The sequence below is a fragment of the Gavialis gangeticus genome, unplaced genomic scaffold, assembly GCF_001723915.1.
Source record: "Gavialis gangeticus isolate Ggan-Ray unplaced genomic scaffold, GavGan_comp1, whole genome shotgun sequence".
NCBI lineage: Eukaryota > Metazoa > Chordata > Crocodylia > Gavialidae > Gavialis > Gavialis gangeticus.
This window is the reverse complement of record NW_017728995.1, coordinates 7,936,205-7,953,762: the sequence shown is the minus strand read 5'-3', so window position 1 is coordinate 7,953,762 and position 17,558 is coordinate 7,936,205. Positions and strand designations below refer to the sequence as shown.

The window sequence follows — 17,558 nt, the reverse complement described above, 5'->3', positions numbered from 1 at the left end:
TAATCTTAAAAAAAAAAAAAAAAAAGATTGTTCTTCTTTGTTTGTAGCTCTGAGCATTAAAATAGCTCCCAAATCCAAAATAAAAGTGGGATGTCATTATAACAGGCTCTGTGCTTTACACTAAGGCTGTGCAAAGCTTCAGTCCCTGATTTGATTTGGCGGAGATTCGGTGGCCAAATCTCCAAATTGAATTGGAACCCTCTGAATCACCTTTCAGCAAAAGAGATCAAAGAGATTCGGAAAAATTCAGCAAGTCAGATATAGATACAGTTTTAAATGTTTTTTCTACACGCCTCAAGGTACCAGGCAGCTCGTGAATGGTGAGTTGCTGAGGCAGATGGAACATCCCACAGGAGCGCGGGGAGCTCCCCAGCATGCTTGGCAGCAGATCTGGAAGTGGACCTAAGGCACTTTCGGTCCACTTCCGGGTCCGCGGCTCAGCAACTGATGCTTCCTAGGTCTGGGGGGGCACCTGAGGTCCCCCCACTGCCGATCGCCATGGGGCAGGAGGTTATGCACCCTGCCCCAGCACCGCAGCGTTCACGAGCTGTGCTTGGTACCTTGAGGTACATAGAAAAAACATTTAAAGCTGCATCTATGGCCAAATCGCTGATTCTCTGAATCAACATTGAATCTTCAGATTCGGATTCCGCTGAATCAAATCGGGGACAATCATCTGAATCAACAAATCAAATCACTGTCCCCGATTCAGGCTGAATCCAAATCTGAATCGAATATGGCCCATTTTGCACACCACTACTGTACGCCTATAAAATAATCCCTCTATTGAAGAGTTTACTATCTACATACACAAACCAGATGAAATTTAGGAGAGGACAGCAAGATCACAAAAGTGAAGTGACTTTAAGGTCACACAGTAGATAAGTGCTCAAATTGGGACTCCCCAGGTCTCCCAAACCAGTGTCCTATCTGGTAGTAGTAGGTATGTTTCTGTCTTGCAAGACAATAGAATTATACCAAGTGAGACATAAGATCACTGGACGTAATCCTCACTTGAAAGATGAAGCGAAGCTGCTAGGATGAGATTAAATACGTTTTACATCAAATGTGTGAAAATCTTGATTAATATATTTGTTTTGATCCTAGATAGTTTTGGCATTGTACCCCCAGAAATGGAGCCTATCAGACATCTAGCTTTCTCTGCCTGTGATTACATTATATGGCAGAACTCAACTGAAAACACGTGGTACAACCTAGCTCAAATTCAAGATGTTCAACAGGTAGTAAGTACCGCGCCAATCAGTGCTTTGCAATTAAACTCAGAGGAGCTGCTATCTAAGGATACTCCAAGATATTATAGATTGTAGAAGAATCAGTACACCCAGATGTATATACTGCTACAGAATCTATGAGTCCTACTGAGACTAGGATAATCCCTTATTTATTTTAATGGGTCCTCTTTCCCCATCCTCAGCAAAAGCTCATAGACAATTTTCTATTCCAGTTAAGGGGCAGTTGCAGTCTGAAAGTGGCACATATTGACTGATCCATTTCTCATCCTTTCTCCTTCCCTACCCTGGCACCACAATTACTTTTGAAAGCTTGGGGCTTCATAGACTTGATCTGGGTGGTGAGGCGCTTTTATTAGTGAGCTGTGCTAATCAGTCCCTGCTGAAAAAATGGTGGTGGGGTACTTTGAACTCATTCGACAAGCGTTAGTTCAAAACGGAAAACAGTAAAACTGATACAGTATGGTTCTTTTCTGCGTTAATTTCTACACTCCAGCAGATTTGACTAATTACGTCTGCTCTGACACACTGGATTTACACCATGTCAGAGCAGCCTCCCTGCACATGTGTTAGCGCCTTTAGTTATAGATTCATAGCTGCTAGGGTCAGAAGGGACCTCAATGGATCATTGAGTCCGATCCCCCATCTGCTGATAAGGTATGATAAGGTGCGGTTAGCCTTGCTGATGATTTCATCACACTGATGACTCATGTTCATCTTGGAGCCCACTATGACTCCAAGATCCCTCTCCGTGCTTCTGAGGGGGTCATTCCTCAGCCAGTAGGTGTACTTGTTGTACTGCATCTGATTGTGTTCTGCCCACTTATCCAACCTGTCCAGGTCTGCCTAAAGTCATTCCCTACCCTCCGGAGTGTGCACTTCCCCCCACAATTTAGTATCATCCGCAAACTTGGACAGAGTACACTTCACGCCCATATCCAAGTCACTGATGAAGACATTAAGACACTGAAGAGTACAGGTCCAAGGACTGAGTCCTGCAGGACCCCACTACCCACATCTTTCTAGGTCGATACCGACCCATCTACTACCACTCTCTGAGTTCGACCCCCAAGCCAATTTGCCACCCACAGGACCATGTAAGCATTCAAGTCATAGCCTCTTAATTTACGAGAATGGGATGAGATATGGTATCAAAGGCCTTCCTAAGATCTAAGAAAACGATATCCTCCTCTACTCCTGTGTCTTAGCGTTTTGTGATAAAACGAAACTAGATTAGTCAGACATGATCTGCCCACTACGAATCCATCCTGGTTGCCCTGCTGCATTATTTCTCCCACTGGACTCATGCTAGTATGATCTTTAATAATCTTTTCAAAGACTTTTCCAAGGACAGAGGTGAGACTGACTGGCCTATAATTACTCGGATCCTCCTTCCTCCCTTTCTTGAAAATAGAAACCACATTGGCCCTTCTCCAGTCCTCTGGGACCTGACCCGAGTGCCACAAGCACTCAAACAGCCATGCCAGTGGTTCTGCTATGACACTGGCCAGTTCCTTCGGTACCTTTTAGTATTATGTATTAATACTAACAGAAAATTTGGAGGGCAGTGAAATGCGTCTCAGTACTCATCACCATATCAGTTCAAGGCATTTCAGAAATGCAACATTCAGTGGTCCTATGTCACATTTATATGTAACTGCGTGATTTTAGGTCTTATGTTACATAATGGAATCACACAATGGATGCAATTAGAAGTAGCTGGCAAAGGGCATATGAATTATAGGCCAAACCTGCCCATGTCTCAGCTTCTTATCTAATATGCCAAGGGAACTGCTGCCTCCCAAAAGTTTAAAAGGTTTTGAGGTGCATACCTATCTATATCTAGGATTCCTACAGCCCTTGTGAAAAGCCTAGCCTTAGGATTTAATCAATGGTCATTTGCATTTTGAATCTTTCTATGGATTGCTTATTTTATTGCACATTTAATCAATTCTTTCTGGTTTATTAAAAGAAGATATTTCTTCTTACTGAACTGTTTACTTAGATAATTCCTTCCCTTTATTAATTTAATTTTGCTTGATTTTTTTTTTAATGCAGTGCCTGCATATTCTTGGAGACAATAGCATATCACATGATTAGTCATATGCTGTGATGTTTCATCTCTGATCTGATCACTTTATTTGATTAGGGTTTTATCTGATTACTTTACTTCCCTAGCTTTGCATGTTCTTTCTTCTGCACACTATGTTACTTATTATTACTCTGCTTTATCTTTCAACCTACACCACCCTCAAGCCTCTAATTATCACTTGCTGATCTCTCTCTACTATGTGAGCTGAAGGAACAGCAGTCGGCTGCATCTCAACTCCACTATGAGAAAATCTATGTTTTTAGGATGCTGATCTTTCACTATTTGTTAATTTATTTAAAGGATCCTCAAGCAAGGAACCAAGTCTCAATTTAATCTTTAACAAATCCAAACATCGTTAGTTTTTACTTTGGCTTTGCCTAATTTACTTTTATTCTTGAATTCCATTTTGTAAATATTGTAAAGGGACATGAATATTCTTGCTTTGGGAAAATTGTATAGTGGAGAAAATGCCCTCTGGATTTTTCTCTTTTAAGACTGTAAGACTGAAAGAGAGCTCTTATTAATGATTCAATTAAAGGAACAATTGTCCAACACAATAAGGCTCAATACTGAAATGTAAAACAACAACATTGACATTGAGAATATTCACAACTAACACCATTTAGGACTTAGGCTGTCAAGATTGGTCCTCAACTGTTTAAAACAATCTTTCAGAGTACAATTACTGGAGTAGTTAATGCTCCCAGTGAATTCAAATGAAGCTTTGAGTGTGAAAAACCGCAGCTTCAACCTGGGAACAGGATTTGTTAATTTTTGCTCCTGTCAGTGGCTGCCTTAGAGCAGGAGAGGAAGACAAATTTTGTGAGGTCAGGCATTCTCACTTTGCCCTTTAGTCTTTGCATTCTACCTTCATAAGCTATTAGGATGGTGATACTTCTCAGTTTCTTGCAAATCTTTCCCCATTTACAATTTAGTTAATTTCTTCTCTTTGTTGACATACTGTACAAATTAAGATTTGTTCTTCTAACTCACTTGCATATATTTGAAAGTCCCACAGTTATCTACAGTTGTCAGAAGCAAATGCATATCTGCAGAGAAGCAACCAAGAGAAAAAGGGACCCTACTGGCTCTTCTTTCTACAGAAAAAAAGGGGGAAGGAGGAGACCCTTGCTGAATGTGTAGAACTGTAGAGGGAAGCCAACACCTTTTCCCACTCTCTAGGGCCCCCCAGAAACCCATCTGGCAATGCTATGGGGGTCAGAAGCTACCCCCCACCTTCCTTAAATATGCAATCTGTTAGTATCCTGCATATTGAATCTCACAGTGCTGGATGCCCAGGATATTTATGTGCAATTCAGTCTCTCTGTAAATTATCCCTTTCATCTTAGGTCTGGATTTGACCTAAGCACACATTATGTAAAGCAGGGGTGGCCAACCTGTGGTACGTGGGCCACAAGTGGCACTGGCAGCCTCTGTGTGTAGCTCATGGCAGACCACAAAAGGGAAAGGCAGCACAGTAGCTGAAACAGCAAGGAGCAAAAAACAAAGCTACAGCTGAGGCAGGGAGCACAGGGAAGGAAGTGGAAAGCAAAGCAACAGATTAGGGCGGGAGCAGAAAGCATTATGTTTGAACTGACAGCAAACATGAGATGTATAATAGGAGGATTTAGTACTAACAGGACTGAAACAAACTGGCTCCCTGGCAAAGAGTAAAGGCTAACTATAGTTCCTTCCCTACCCCACTAATTGTGAAGATAACTGCCTATGGTTGGCAACTCATCCAACTGTACTGGTAGTAGTGTCACTAATGAGGTATCTATCTGTACAGCAATATTTGCTTGCTCTAAAATACAGACTAGTTTCTGCTGCATACCATTGCCTGTGTAACTAGGTTTTCCTAAATGATAAACTGGTCAAAAGTGCCAAATAGGACAAACTCTAAATTATTTTGAGCCAAAGCAAAGAGTCCCCATAGAGACATAAGTAAATAGTATAAGAGAGTCTGCAATAACAAACAAGTAGTTTGGAAAATAAAAGCCTCAGTATTTCCCCTGAAAAGGAACAAACTTAATTAAATCAAGCTTAACTTTTTAAATAGAGCTGTCTGAGCAACCCATGTGGCTTCAAACTGTGTTTTCCCTTACAGATGCTTCACATGAAGTGCAGCACAGAACAAACCTAAGTTTCATCTGTTTACCCACTAATATCAGCTACCAGCAGTTTGGTCTGCAACATTTCACAGATTTTTTTTAAAACTATGGCCAGCTGCAACTGCATGATAGGTTTTAATGAGAAGATGGGGGGTGGAGGGAAGTGAAATAAAAAAGCCTTTGAATCTTAGTCCTTATTGCCTTATCTTTTATGTTCTTTCCAGAAAAGAAATGATGATTATCTTGAATTTGACTACACAGTCCTGCTTCATGACTTTGTGTCCCAGGTAAAACTTGTTTCATTGCAAAGCAAAAGGGGTATTTTTATAAATTTGTGAATTGCCTTTCTGGTACCAGTGGTAGCAGCATCTCAAGTTCCTCAAATGACACCATCATAAACCATCCTTCACTGGACAACTGAGTCTCCTGTAAACATTTTATTACTGGGAAACATGCATTTGATGGAAAGAGAGAAGGGAGTTTTAGACCTGCAGCTCTAGATACCACAATCTGCTGTCAGAAATAATTTATCAATAGTGAGGAAGGATTCCTCTCCCATTCCAAGTGCTGGCACTATATCCTCCTGCACTTTCAGTAAGGTTTATGCGTCTATGGTATCATTCATTTTAGTGGGAAGCAACCTCAATTAACTCCAGAACTACACACAGGCTTATTTCCCTACCAGTATGCTTGTTTGGGATTCTAAGGGCATGTTTACAGTGCAATCCGAGGTCTAACAACAGCTAAGATATTTTCAGCTGGCCTTAAACTAGCTAACTTGCAAACCAGTAACAGTGTAGTTATGTCAACAGGAGCTCAGCGGACTCCAGAATTCTCTGCAGACCTTGGTAAATGCAGGACAACTAGCCCATCTTGACCTGTGTTCTCAGTATCTAATCTACTTAGCTTAAAGTCAGTTCAGTATATCTACATAAGCTACAGTTAGACCTGTGACTGCACTGCAGACATGCCCATAAATAGAAGCACATATTCTAGGTCAATATTGTCCTAAGGAAGTAATCTTTCCCTTTCTTCAACACCTCATGTACTTTTTATCCACAGGAAATTATTCCTTGGCAAATGCAAGTTCTCTGGCATCCACAGCACGGTGTTAAAGTAACACAAAACAGCCGTCAGCCAAAATAGAGGAGGACTAGTCATCCAGTACTTCAATAAGAGATGCTTTGGTGACAGAAGGGTTATATAAGCAAACAGGTATATAGGATTCAAAGTAAAAATATATTCAGGCAGTTAAACTTCCTTGCTTTTTTTCTGTTTTATCTTGACCAAACAAGTCAAGAGAAGTGTTAATATTTCTCTACAGTGTAAATCTATAACAAAAACAACACATTTAGTGCAAGGCTAATTTGGTATATTATGCTAATACTTACGGTACAGGTGCTGCAATGCTCTCTCTAAAGGCAACTTTTGGTTTTCCCATAGTACAAGGACAATCATATTCTCTTTCCATTCGCTGCAGAAACAGTAAAAAAATAACTGGAACCATTTCTTTGTATAGGCAATATCTTTATTACTGAGAAGTTAAATATTAAATTTGATCATGGTTATTAAAATAGTTTGAAAGAGTGTCATAAGTGTCAAGTGTTATATTTAACAATCAATCAATCAGAATACGCTTAAGTTGTTGCCCTCCCTTCACTCCCAAACAAATCTTCCTTTCAGTTAGTTTTACAATCCATTTTCCTTTACCCTTCTTGATTTTCCCCCCCAGTACTGTGGGAAACCCAGAAAGGAGGCAGTATGGATAGAGGGAACATATTTATTATGATCTACTGGAGGTTTCCCCTCCCCACCACAAGTTTTTTTTTTTAAAGATAGAAATTTAAGTAGATTGGAAAGAAAGAAGAAAGAAAGTAGTTGAAAGAAAAGAATCCTAGAAACATTAAAAAACATACAGATCTCTAGATGTAATTGTTCTTTAGTAACCATCATTAGCAGCCAAAATTATTTATACAGATACTTTTAGCAACTTATAGTGTACAGATTTCTACACACTTAAAACCAGTGGCCCCATGCCTGCACCAGATCTGCAAAGTGTGGAATTCTGTGTCTCTGAAAATCCCTCTTAGCTCCATATGACCCCCAGGCATCCAGTTGCCAAAATGGGCCCCATATATTGGAATCATTTAACCCTTTTACATGATGAAGTCAGCTGTCTTTAAAAGCGTATAGCAAATAGCAACACAACCAGTATCCTAAAGGCAAAGTTAGGAGGAAAACTTTCCCCAACCCAAAGTCCAGCTCTCAGATTCAGCTTTAATAATCACCTGAGCATAGATTTCCAGATGTAGTTCTCCCATTCCAGAAACAATGGTTTCCTTGTTCTCATCATCAAAGTAGACTCTGAAGGTGGGATCTTCTCTTGTAAACCGGTTCAGTCCTTTTGAAAATTTATCCAAGTCATTCTAAAATAATCCAAACACATGTAAAAAATATCAGTTTTTGTTGCCTAATATTCAACAGGCAGCAAGTAACAAGATAGGTAGAATGGTTTCCTTGCAACAAAGTCCAGAGTTGCTTCCCCAAACAGATTACCGTGTTTACTTGAATCTAAGATGACCCCCCCCAATAATTAGATTCTATACATGGAAAATTTTAAATCTGTTATAATTTTCCATATATAGTTGGTTTAGACGTATTAGAGGGACATCTTTAATTTGTTTCCCACCCCCCACATTTCTGCAGGGGGGCAGACAGTGGGGAAGGGCAGGTGGGGAGGTCAAGCACCTTGCTTTCTGCTTGTTTGCCCCTTGCCACCTCTGTCCCCTACCTGGCCCCCCTTGGCCGCTCCCCACCAAGCCTCTCTGCTCCCACCCCCACTCCTTCCTTACCTGTGCTCCATTCTGGCAGACTCTGACCTCATTCTGGCCTGGGGCACTGAGCACGGAGCCCAGACCAGCCCCAGAAGCGTCCACACCAGCCCCTGTAGCAGCCATGTGGGTTGCATGCCACTGCTACAGGCTGGGCTGGGGCCATGCTCAATAAGCGAGGCTGCAGCACAGATAAAGCTTGCTGGTACAACCAAGGGGAGGGGGGGCAAAGGCTGGATGGGAGGAAGGGGGAATCGTAGGGTGCAGAATTAGTGGGGGTGGGGGACAGGCAGCAGCGGCAGCTATGGTCCTAACCCACCTTGGGGCTGGAGTTTGAGTCACAGCAGCTGCCTGCCTCCCATCCCCATCTCATGCAATTCTAAGACAAGGGGCTTCCCCCCAAAGTTAAACAGGAAGAGCCCTTATCTTAGACTACCATATTTACTCAGTTCTATTTATAATAGGACTTACTCCCCAAAAGATAAGGTGAACAGTCTGAACAATACAATAAAAAATGCCTTTCGTACCAGGAAAATGTCATAACTGAGATCAAGAAAGAAGACTGGAGTCAGCTGTTTTTTAACTCAGAGAACTGTTATCATGATTTAGCTGCTTAAAGCTATGCCAACAGGGACAGTTCTTAATTTACAGAAACCCCTACGGTTAGTCACTGCAAGCTAACACTTTTATACATATGCGTAAGCAAACATGTAAATTAACACACTTTAACACTGTATTCATTTTTCCAGATTAGACAAATACAAAGTGTTTCCCTCAAGTAAACGGCTAAAAGGAAGGGAAGGTAACTTGGACAAGAAAGTTTTCTATATGCTTGTTCATACTTATCCTACCTTGTCAGAAGGCTTCATGGCTACAGAAATGACAGAATCAGGGATATGAATTGATTCCTGTAATGATTATAAAGAGTTATCAAATAACAAACCTGCAGTAGAACTGAAGTTTTGGGTTCAGAAACTACGGATTCCCACAGCATAGTTTTCATGGTGTGGCTTAGTTCAGCCTTATATCAAGTATAGTAAGACTACAAAATTATGTAATTCATCTCGAGATTATACCAGGACCTTGACCTAATACACAAGGTAATTGCAGAATATACAGTTCTAGTACTGTTGCTTGGGTCTGCATTCAAGTTCCTAACACTGTTATATGTATAGATACAAAGTAGTTTTTCTACCCAAATGCTATTTGGAGTGTGGGCATACATACACTCTCTGTATTAACCTTTTATGCTTAAAGAAATAATAATCATGTCCCTTAGAGCTGAAAATATTTGGTGTTAAGTGTGTTACTCTGTGTAATATACTGTTTATCTATCTACATGCACCCCAATTTTTTTTATTTGTTATAGTATAAAGTGACCTGGGTTCTGTGGCCCCAGGTCTTGTGTGGCAAGCTGGGGACCATCAAGCTGCAAGTTCAAGCCTGCGTGTGAGGCCCCGAACTTCCCAGCTAGAAATGGCAGCCCATGTAGGCTTGAGAAAAGTTTTAGGCCTGTTCAGTGGCTAAGGGGCCTCAGTGTTAAGCAGCCAGCTGAAAGGCTGAGTTGAAAGTCTGGATGTGGGCACCTGATCTTCAGTCTGAATGAGTGGCCCTTGCTGAGTTGAGCATTTTTCAGGTTCTGTGGCCAAGGGACTTGTGTAGTGTGCTAGGGACCAGAAGATTACAAATTCAGGCCCTGTCATGTGGGCCTGAGCTTCCCAGCTGGAAATGGCTTTGACAATTTTTTTCTAGTTTTGGGGCCCCTACTACAGAAAGGATATGGACAAATTGGAGAGAAACCAGCGGAGGGCAACAAAAATGGTGAGGGGGCTGGGGGACATAACTTATGAAAAAAGATTGAGGGAATTGGGCTTATTTAGTATGGAGAAGAGAAGACAGAGAGGATTTGATAGCAGCTTTCAACTACCTAAAGGAAGGTTCCAAAGAGGATGCAGTCAAACTGTTCTCTGTGATGGCAGATGACAGAACAAGGGGCAATAGTCTCAAGTTGCAGCAAGGGAAGTTTAGGTTAGATATTGGGAAAAACTCTCTCACTAGGAGGGTAGTAAAGCAGTGGGACACAACTCAGAGAGGTTGTGGAGTCTCCATACTTGGAGATTTTAAAGACCCAGCTAGACAAAGCACTGGCTGAGATAATCTAATTGCAGATGGTCCTGCTTTGAGCAGAAGGTGGGACTAGATTATCTCTAAATGTCCCTTCCAACTCTAATTTCCCATGATTTTATAATTCTAAACCAATATCACATTTCCTCAAGTAATTTCTAACTGTATGTCACTTACCTAAATAAACTGAGCTTTTAAACTAAAAAAAAGGATTAAGAATAAAATCCTGACAAACCTAGAGTGTGCAATGAATCGGGTGTTTGAAAAATTTATACTTACCATGGAAATTTGATTATTAGATTTATCACAGAATGTATCTCCACTTGCACAATCAATTCCAAACAATGCACATATGTCTCCTGCATAAACTTCATTTACATCCTAAAGAAAAAACAGCAAGTTTAGCTTTTTGCATGGTACTGAAAGGAAACAACATACTGTATTTAATGTGCACAGACAACTACATCCAGTTTCAAACAGAAAGAACTATGATAAAACCTGAGCTTAAGGAAGTTGAATGCCCAGCTCTTTTCAACTCCTTAGAAGATTCCAGCTTTGATTGAAATGTGTTGTACATAGGCAAATATGATTTTTTTTCACTAAGATTTCAATGTAGAAGCATGAAAGGGGGTTTCAACTGCAATAATAGCTTGCCAAAGAGAAATAGTGCCAGTATCACTTTCTAACTTTCATGCAGTCTTGACCCAGTCATGGAGTTAAAATGACAAGAATTCCAGAAGGAAATCCAGTTGGCTCCTACAGTGACATCTTTTCTAGCAGGGACAATATTTGTAGCATTTTGGGAGACATTTTATAGTTTTAATAACTCTAAAACCTCATTCAAGATGCTTATTGTCAGAAGAAGGAAGACAGCCTTCGTAAAGCAGATGCAAGTAAGGACTCTGTAGGGAAAAAGTCACACCTGGCTTCCTTTAGCCCAAAGCCAACAAACCCTGTTACAGGATTTGGCACCAAATGTGTGTGGAGAATCTTCCTGGTTCAATGGAAAAAATAATATAAAAAGAACACTTCAGTATCCAGTTATACCCATGAAGTCCACAATACAGTAACAGGGCCAAGTGAGAGCAGATAATCTCTACCATCTCCAACTAATGTGATAGGAAAGTAGCACCTCACTTTTCAAACCATACCTCAAAAAGGGATAATGCCATCCAAAGTTTGTCCTAGCTCCAATTTCCACACTCACCTCCAGCATGTCTGCATGCATACGAACTAGTCTTTGCAGGCGCACCCTCTTTCCTGTCCTGGTGTTATAAATGTATTGAGATTTCTTCAGCATCCCCTGATAAACTCGAACATATGTCAGCTGCCCAAATTGGCCAGCCTGAAAATGGCACAAGTTAAAATGTGTTAAAAAGAGACATAAAGGTTACAAGAGTCAAAAGCTCCACCTTTTTATGCATGACATTTAAGACATACAAACAAAAGGTTGAATCACTAATCTCCATCTAAGGATGCCACCAAATTTTCACTTACTTTGTACAGTAACATTTTCCTCAGTAGGTTTGCAATAAACCACTGAGATAAAATATACTGCTTTAGTTCATACCAGACATGGAACAAAGGCTGTGTACAGACATACATTTCTACCAGAAGAAATTTCTTACAGTAGAAAAACAGCTGAGAAGTGAACGGTACAAATGTTCCTCCAGCCCCAGCTGGAGAACTTCCCTGCCTGGGAAGGGGGCAGGCTATCAAGCAGCAGTTGGCAACTACTGAAAAGCAGCTGCTGCTATAGGCAGCCAGGAACAGTTCCAGCCCCTGGAAGAATGCCCCCGCATCCTGTCAGTCAGCTGACTGGCAGGAAGCGGGTACATTCTCCCATGACAGGAACCCTCCTGGTTCTCTCACACAGGAGAATAGCTCCCACTCCTTGCACCGGACAAGTGCAGGGAGCAGAAGGGAGCACTCAGCTGCTGCAGCAACACTCTGGGAGTCCTTTGCCTCACACCCTGTGCTGTCCCAGGCTGAGCCAGAGCAGCACAGGGTGAAGCAGGGGCATTTTGCTGCAGTGACAAAGCTCCAAAGCCTTGCCGCCATCGCACAGCAGCTTGTCTCATGCAGCAAAGGGAAGCCAGAAGGGCTGGGAGCCAGGCTGGTGAAAGTCTCTGCACACCCAGCTCCCTGCCCCTCCAGCTTACTCTTGCCCCCTGCTACTCAGCTGAGCAGTAGGGGCAGCAATTTAGAAACTGGAGCAGCTGGGAGCCATGCACACAGAAGCTTTCCTGGTGCCGCATCCTTGGCCACCAACTTATAAAATTGCCATCCTGCTGCCCAGCAGGGGCAGCAAAGAGAAGCCAGTGGAAGTTGGCAAAGCCCCCTGCCTCTTCCTGAAACTGGGACTGTCTGGTTTGGGAATGAGGCAGGGAGAGGTGGCTGCTGCTGCCCTCACCTCTTGGTTTATGGGAGGGGCAGAGCAACTGACCTGAAACACCTTCTCAAGACCAGGATGACCCTGCCTTCTCAGGAATGCAGGGGGCCTTTACCCCTGGCTCCATGACTCCTGGTCCCCAGGAGGAGTTAAGCTTGTATAATGTATAGATGTTCAGTCTCCCAGGTTATTTTTCTTCCAGAGCAGCCATTTTTGATTTAAGAGAAAAGCAATTATCTCAGTAGAAGCTGAACATCTGTACCTGGCTAAAGATAACACTTTTCAACACAACAAGTAAAAATCAAGCTTCCCAAAATACAAAGGAATGCAAATATTGTAACTCTTCTAAATTCAGTCATGTTTTGATGCATTCATATACAGCAGAAGATATCAACAAAAGTTCTGAAGGAAAGTTACTGGCAGATTTTGTTACTACTGAATAGATCAAACAGTAAAAGTCTCCCAGTGATTAAATGATTCCAAGGCTTCAGAGAAGGCTATACAATTCTTTTTAACAGAACGATATAGAATTGTCTTGATTTGAAAATCAGTGTCCATAAACGGGATGACTCATTTTGACTGGACTCTTAATGGATCAAAGTTGATAACTGCTTTGTTTATTTCTATGAGAGCTCAATGTAGAGTGGAATTACAATTGGGCTATTATCAGTATCCTCTTCACAGTCATCACCACCTACTTCTCTGTCCCATCTTTCTTCTTGCTTTTCATCTACTAACTACTAGGGCTGTGCAAAATTTCGCTGGCTGTTTCATTTCGACACTGTTTTGACTCATTTCAAGGTCGAAACGTCAAAATCGAAACAAAACAAAACGAGGTTAGTTGAAACATTTTGACCACAGTGTTGGGGAAACAAACTCAGCCCAGCTGGGCTGACTTCCCATCCCCTGCGCTAGATGGGAATGAAACGGAACGCCGTTCCCTTGAACCGTCAAAACTCAAGGCAAAACAGAACAGTGCCATTTCTCACAGCCCTACTAACTACCATCTCTGGAAAAGTACAGCCATGCAAGTGAGAAGAATCAATGTCTGCACCTACAAGGTTACTTCTTTATGCTGGGTAATTTATCTTGGTCATGCTCATTTAAAACCCAACACCTAGGATTCAGTGTACACTGAATGCTAGAGATAAGTGCTTCTGCTAGCCAGCACAGGTGCTGTTCGACTCAGTGCCACATACTGTAATATGCAACTGCTGTGTGAAAAAAGTCTATCCCATGCAGAAAGAAAGAAGAATGGAGCCCTTTCAAATCTGGCTATAGTAGTTCCCTTGGTTGGATTTGCTCTGTTTTCTATGCCTAAGGAAAACAGGCACAGTATAGCAATACTGTGGTTAACACCACATGCTGTATTCAGCTCTCTAAGCCAGCCAGCAGGAATTGGATATTAGCAGCACAAAACATTCAGAAACAACTGAAGCAAGTCAGCTGGTTAAGGTACTCGGTATCTGTCCTGTGGAGATCTTTACTTCTGCCACATGATGCGCGTGCTGATGAAGTGATAAGTCCAGTGTATGCACAAACCTTTACACATTTACTGAAAAACTTTAAAACAGAAGTCTAATGTGTTTCATTCATAGAACCAGTAACAATTGCTGCAGAGGACACTTCCTGGGGATTAATTACCAATGGCCCAGTGCCAATAAGCCCTACTTAGCTCATTGATTATTTCAGGAAATGCCCTGTACTTTAACTGTTCTTGCTTAATTATGGAGAAAAAAATTAACCCACCTCCAGCTTGAAAGCCAGGCCTACAAAAGGCTGGGAGTCGTCTCTGACTGAGTTCAGCAACAGCTTTGTTTTGCTCTCAGAATCCCTTTTTTAAAGGAAAAAAAAAATGTAAAGAAAAGTAATGAGGCAGTGCACAACAGTTGCCCCTTTACTGCAAGCAACATTCCTACTAAAATTGTGCAGAGGCTAGAAGTTAGCTAGCATCTCACAGTAGACCCGATCCTCCTTGCTAGACGGGCCCTCTGGAAATTACTTCATACAACATAGAGATCAGAGATGTAGAGGTTTAATTGCCTAATGTTCAACTGATGTCAACCTGCTCTTTGCATCTTTTCTCTAACATTTCACTGCACAAAAATGGCTGGCTCAAGACTCCTTTGAATTTGAGTCAAGTGCCACTGTGTGAAATAAGCCATATTTCAAGTACTACAATACTAAATTCTTAGGCTTGAAAATTTGGCTCCTGTGTAGTCAATGAAAAATTCTCATTGAACTCAGTAGAGCCAGGACCTGACCCCCCGATCCTCAGTGTGTGCGCGTGCATGTGCGTGCAAGGGGGGGAAGGGGAAGGAAGAAGATAGACGGGGGTTAAGCCCAGAACAACGAAACCAGGAATTCCTGAGTACCAATTCCAGCTCTTACGTCAAATTCTTCCATGACTGTGGGCAATTTGCTTATATGTCCAAATTAGAGAATAGAAATGGCACATTCTACTGCCTCTTGGAAGTATTATGAAGATTAGCTAATGCTGCTGAACTGCAGTTATGTTACACAAAAGCACTTTATATGAAAGACGGGAAAGAGCATTTCTCTGTAGCTAGAGATGCTCACCACACACACACACACTCTCTCTCTCTTCTTTTTGCCCACCCAGCAGAAGAGAATTCTGGTAACTATTAGCAAAGAATCATTCAGAAGAACAAAAAGGGGAAGTAACCTTACTTACTGCTCACAGGTCACCGAATCTAGTTGTCAGTACCAAGAAATAAGAGAGAAAGGGAACAGCCTGGCTATTATACCACATACCACCATCCAGGGAATCTCACCTGATGGTCTACAAAATCTGGTATCATCAGTATTAAAAAGTATTGCAGTCTGGATTCAGTAAAGGTAAGGGGAACACACTGGAGCAATTCCTTTCACAGAATTGAGAAATAATACTGAAAGGCCATGTAAGAAGACTTAATACAACCTTTCTTATATAAATGGAGGGTCATGAGGGGCTGGAGGTTAAACAGGGAGGAAAGGAGTCAACTTAAAAATGTTGGCACTCAAGGAAAGAGTGTAAAACACATTTAGTGGTCCCACCTCTACCTCTTTGTGTTTTACACTGTAATTATCACTACAGTATTAGAGTACCTCAAATATAGCAAGAAAAACCTCAAGATAATCATTTAATCATTACTTGGATTTGTTTTTATGTAGATGCATCTGATTTTATATGTCCAAAAGTACTGTGAATTACTCTAATCACTACTTTATATAAAGAGAGATATAAACTGGCCCTCTGAATGTCTGGATTTTATTTTTTAAACTGCAAAAGCATGTTTAAACTTAGACTTGTTGCAATTAATCAGCTGTTTAAACATATTTTCAAAAGTGACCCCCTTCCTAGTCTAGACAGAGCCCGAGGTGCTGCCACCACTTTATCATACAAACAACCACAGGACCAGATCATTGTGTCATCACACCCTGACATAAGTCACATAATTCTTTAAAGTGACTGGGGAAACGTACTATTACTGCATATTGCTACCCACATTTCCTCCTCCATTTTATATCTATTTAAAATCTTAATCACGCAAATATTTTTTACCTCCATACATAAGTGTCCTCCTACCCTTGCTCCTTCTGTACTTACTCCTGATTGAGGATAGCATAATTCTGGACTTCAGATGGATTTGGGAGGTACTCTAAGACAGCATCCAGCAGTGGTTGCACTCCTTTGTTTTTCAGAGCACTTCCCACAAGCACAGGTGAAAAAGACTTTTTCAGTGTTGCTCTTCTGATTGCAAGCTAGAAAAACATGGATGTGTTATTTCAGCTCCCATAGTGACTTCAATGTTTTACATGTACAAGAAAGGCACTGCCTTCAACAAGAAGTTTAGACCGTTAGGACAAGGTGCGAGTTCCATAAAAAACAAAAAAAAATCATTCTGTAAAAAAGAAAGGATTAGACTGAAGGGATAAATGGAGGTGTCCATGCTACTGTGTATGAAGTGTCGCTATTGCAGAGTTGCTCAGTTTTCTTTTTTCTCACTTAACATTGGCTAGATTTCAAATGGACAATAAACCCATTATCTATGTTGATGCCTCAGCTGTTTAAAGAAGAAATCCCAAATATTTTCAGTTCACTAGCCCCAACAGAAGTGCCTGAAACAGGGAGAGCTTAGATATATTCTAACATTCTAATCAATCCCTTTTCAAAAGCCAACCTTAATTTCCATCAAAACTTCCACTGAGAGACTACTTCTAATAGATCTATCCTTAAATTTTTCCCTCTACATTCACTTTCCCAACACCATCCAAGTTCTCCTAAAAACCAAATACACTGCTCTAGATGAAGCTTTTCTCTATTTGAAATTTGATACTTGATTCATTTGCCTATTTGTAGATTTAAAATTTTCTTTGTTGATTAGCCAAACTGCAACTCAATTTGTTTACTCTCTCTCACAAGTTAAGCTCTCCAGCTAACTATGCTTGTCACTGTTCTTCTAAATTTCATTTTGGGATAAAGGTGCTCAGTACTGGTGTGAGGGAGTGAAGAGGCGGGCCGGATTGGAGACTTCCCGCCCCGGCGCAGCAGCGCTGAACTCACTCACATACGCCCGAAACGCTGGGCAACCCCTTACTATCTGCAGGTGCGGGGAAGTAGGCGTGGCTCGGGCAGCAAAGACCAGCGTAAGAGGGACGCCGGCGTCCGGAAGAAGGGAGGCGGAGCCGGGAGGAAGCCAGGCGGCTGCAGCGGCGAGAGGAAGCTGCGGCGAGCGAAGCGAAACTGTCCGGAGG

General features: G+C 41.6%; 2 protein-coding genes across 3 annotated transcripts in view; one reads left to right on the top strand and one right to left on the bottom strand.

Annotated features, from left to right (window-relative positions):
• Positions 1-6,819, top strand: part of LXN (latexin) — an 11,384-nt gene extending 4,565 nt beyond the window's left edge. For both annotated transcript variants that reach the window (XM_019503214.1, XM_019503213.1), the window contains 3 exons: positions 1,108-1,244; positions 5,678-5,740; positions 6,516-6,819. In XM_019503214.1, coding sequence (XP_019358759.1) covers positions 1,108-1,244; positions 5,678-5,740; positions 6,516-6,599 — 284 coding nt within the window. In that variant the 3' untranslated portion in view covers positions 6,600-6,819. The remainder of the gene's footprint in view (positions 1-1,107; positions 1,245-5,677; positions 5,741-6,515) is intronic.
• Positions 1-17,558, bottom strand: part of GFM1 (G elongation factor mitochondrial 1) — a 77,296-nt gene that overhangs the window by 27,046 nt on the left and 32,692 nt on the right. Inside the window, exons 7-13 of the mRNA XM_019503211.1 lie at positions 16,411-16,565; positions 14,550-14,634; positions 11,616-11,753; positions 10,688-10,789; positions 9,136-9,192; positions 7,742-7,879; positions 6,845-6,927 (exon numbers count right to left, since the gene is read on the bottom strand). Coding sequence (XP_019358756.1) covers positions 6,845-6,927; positions 7,742-7,879; positions 9,136-9,192; positions 10,688-10,789; positions 11,616-11,753; positions 14,550-14,634; positions 16,411-16,565 — 758 coding nt within the window. The remainder of the gene's footprint in view (positions 1-6,844; positions 6,928-7,741; positions 7,880-9,135; positions 9,193-10,687; positions 10,790-11,615; positions 11,754-14,549; positions 14,635-16,410; positions 16,566-17,558) is intronic.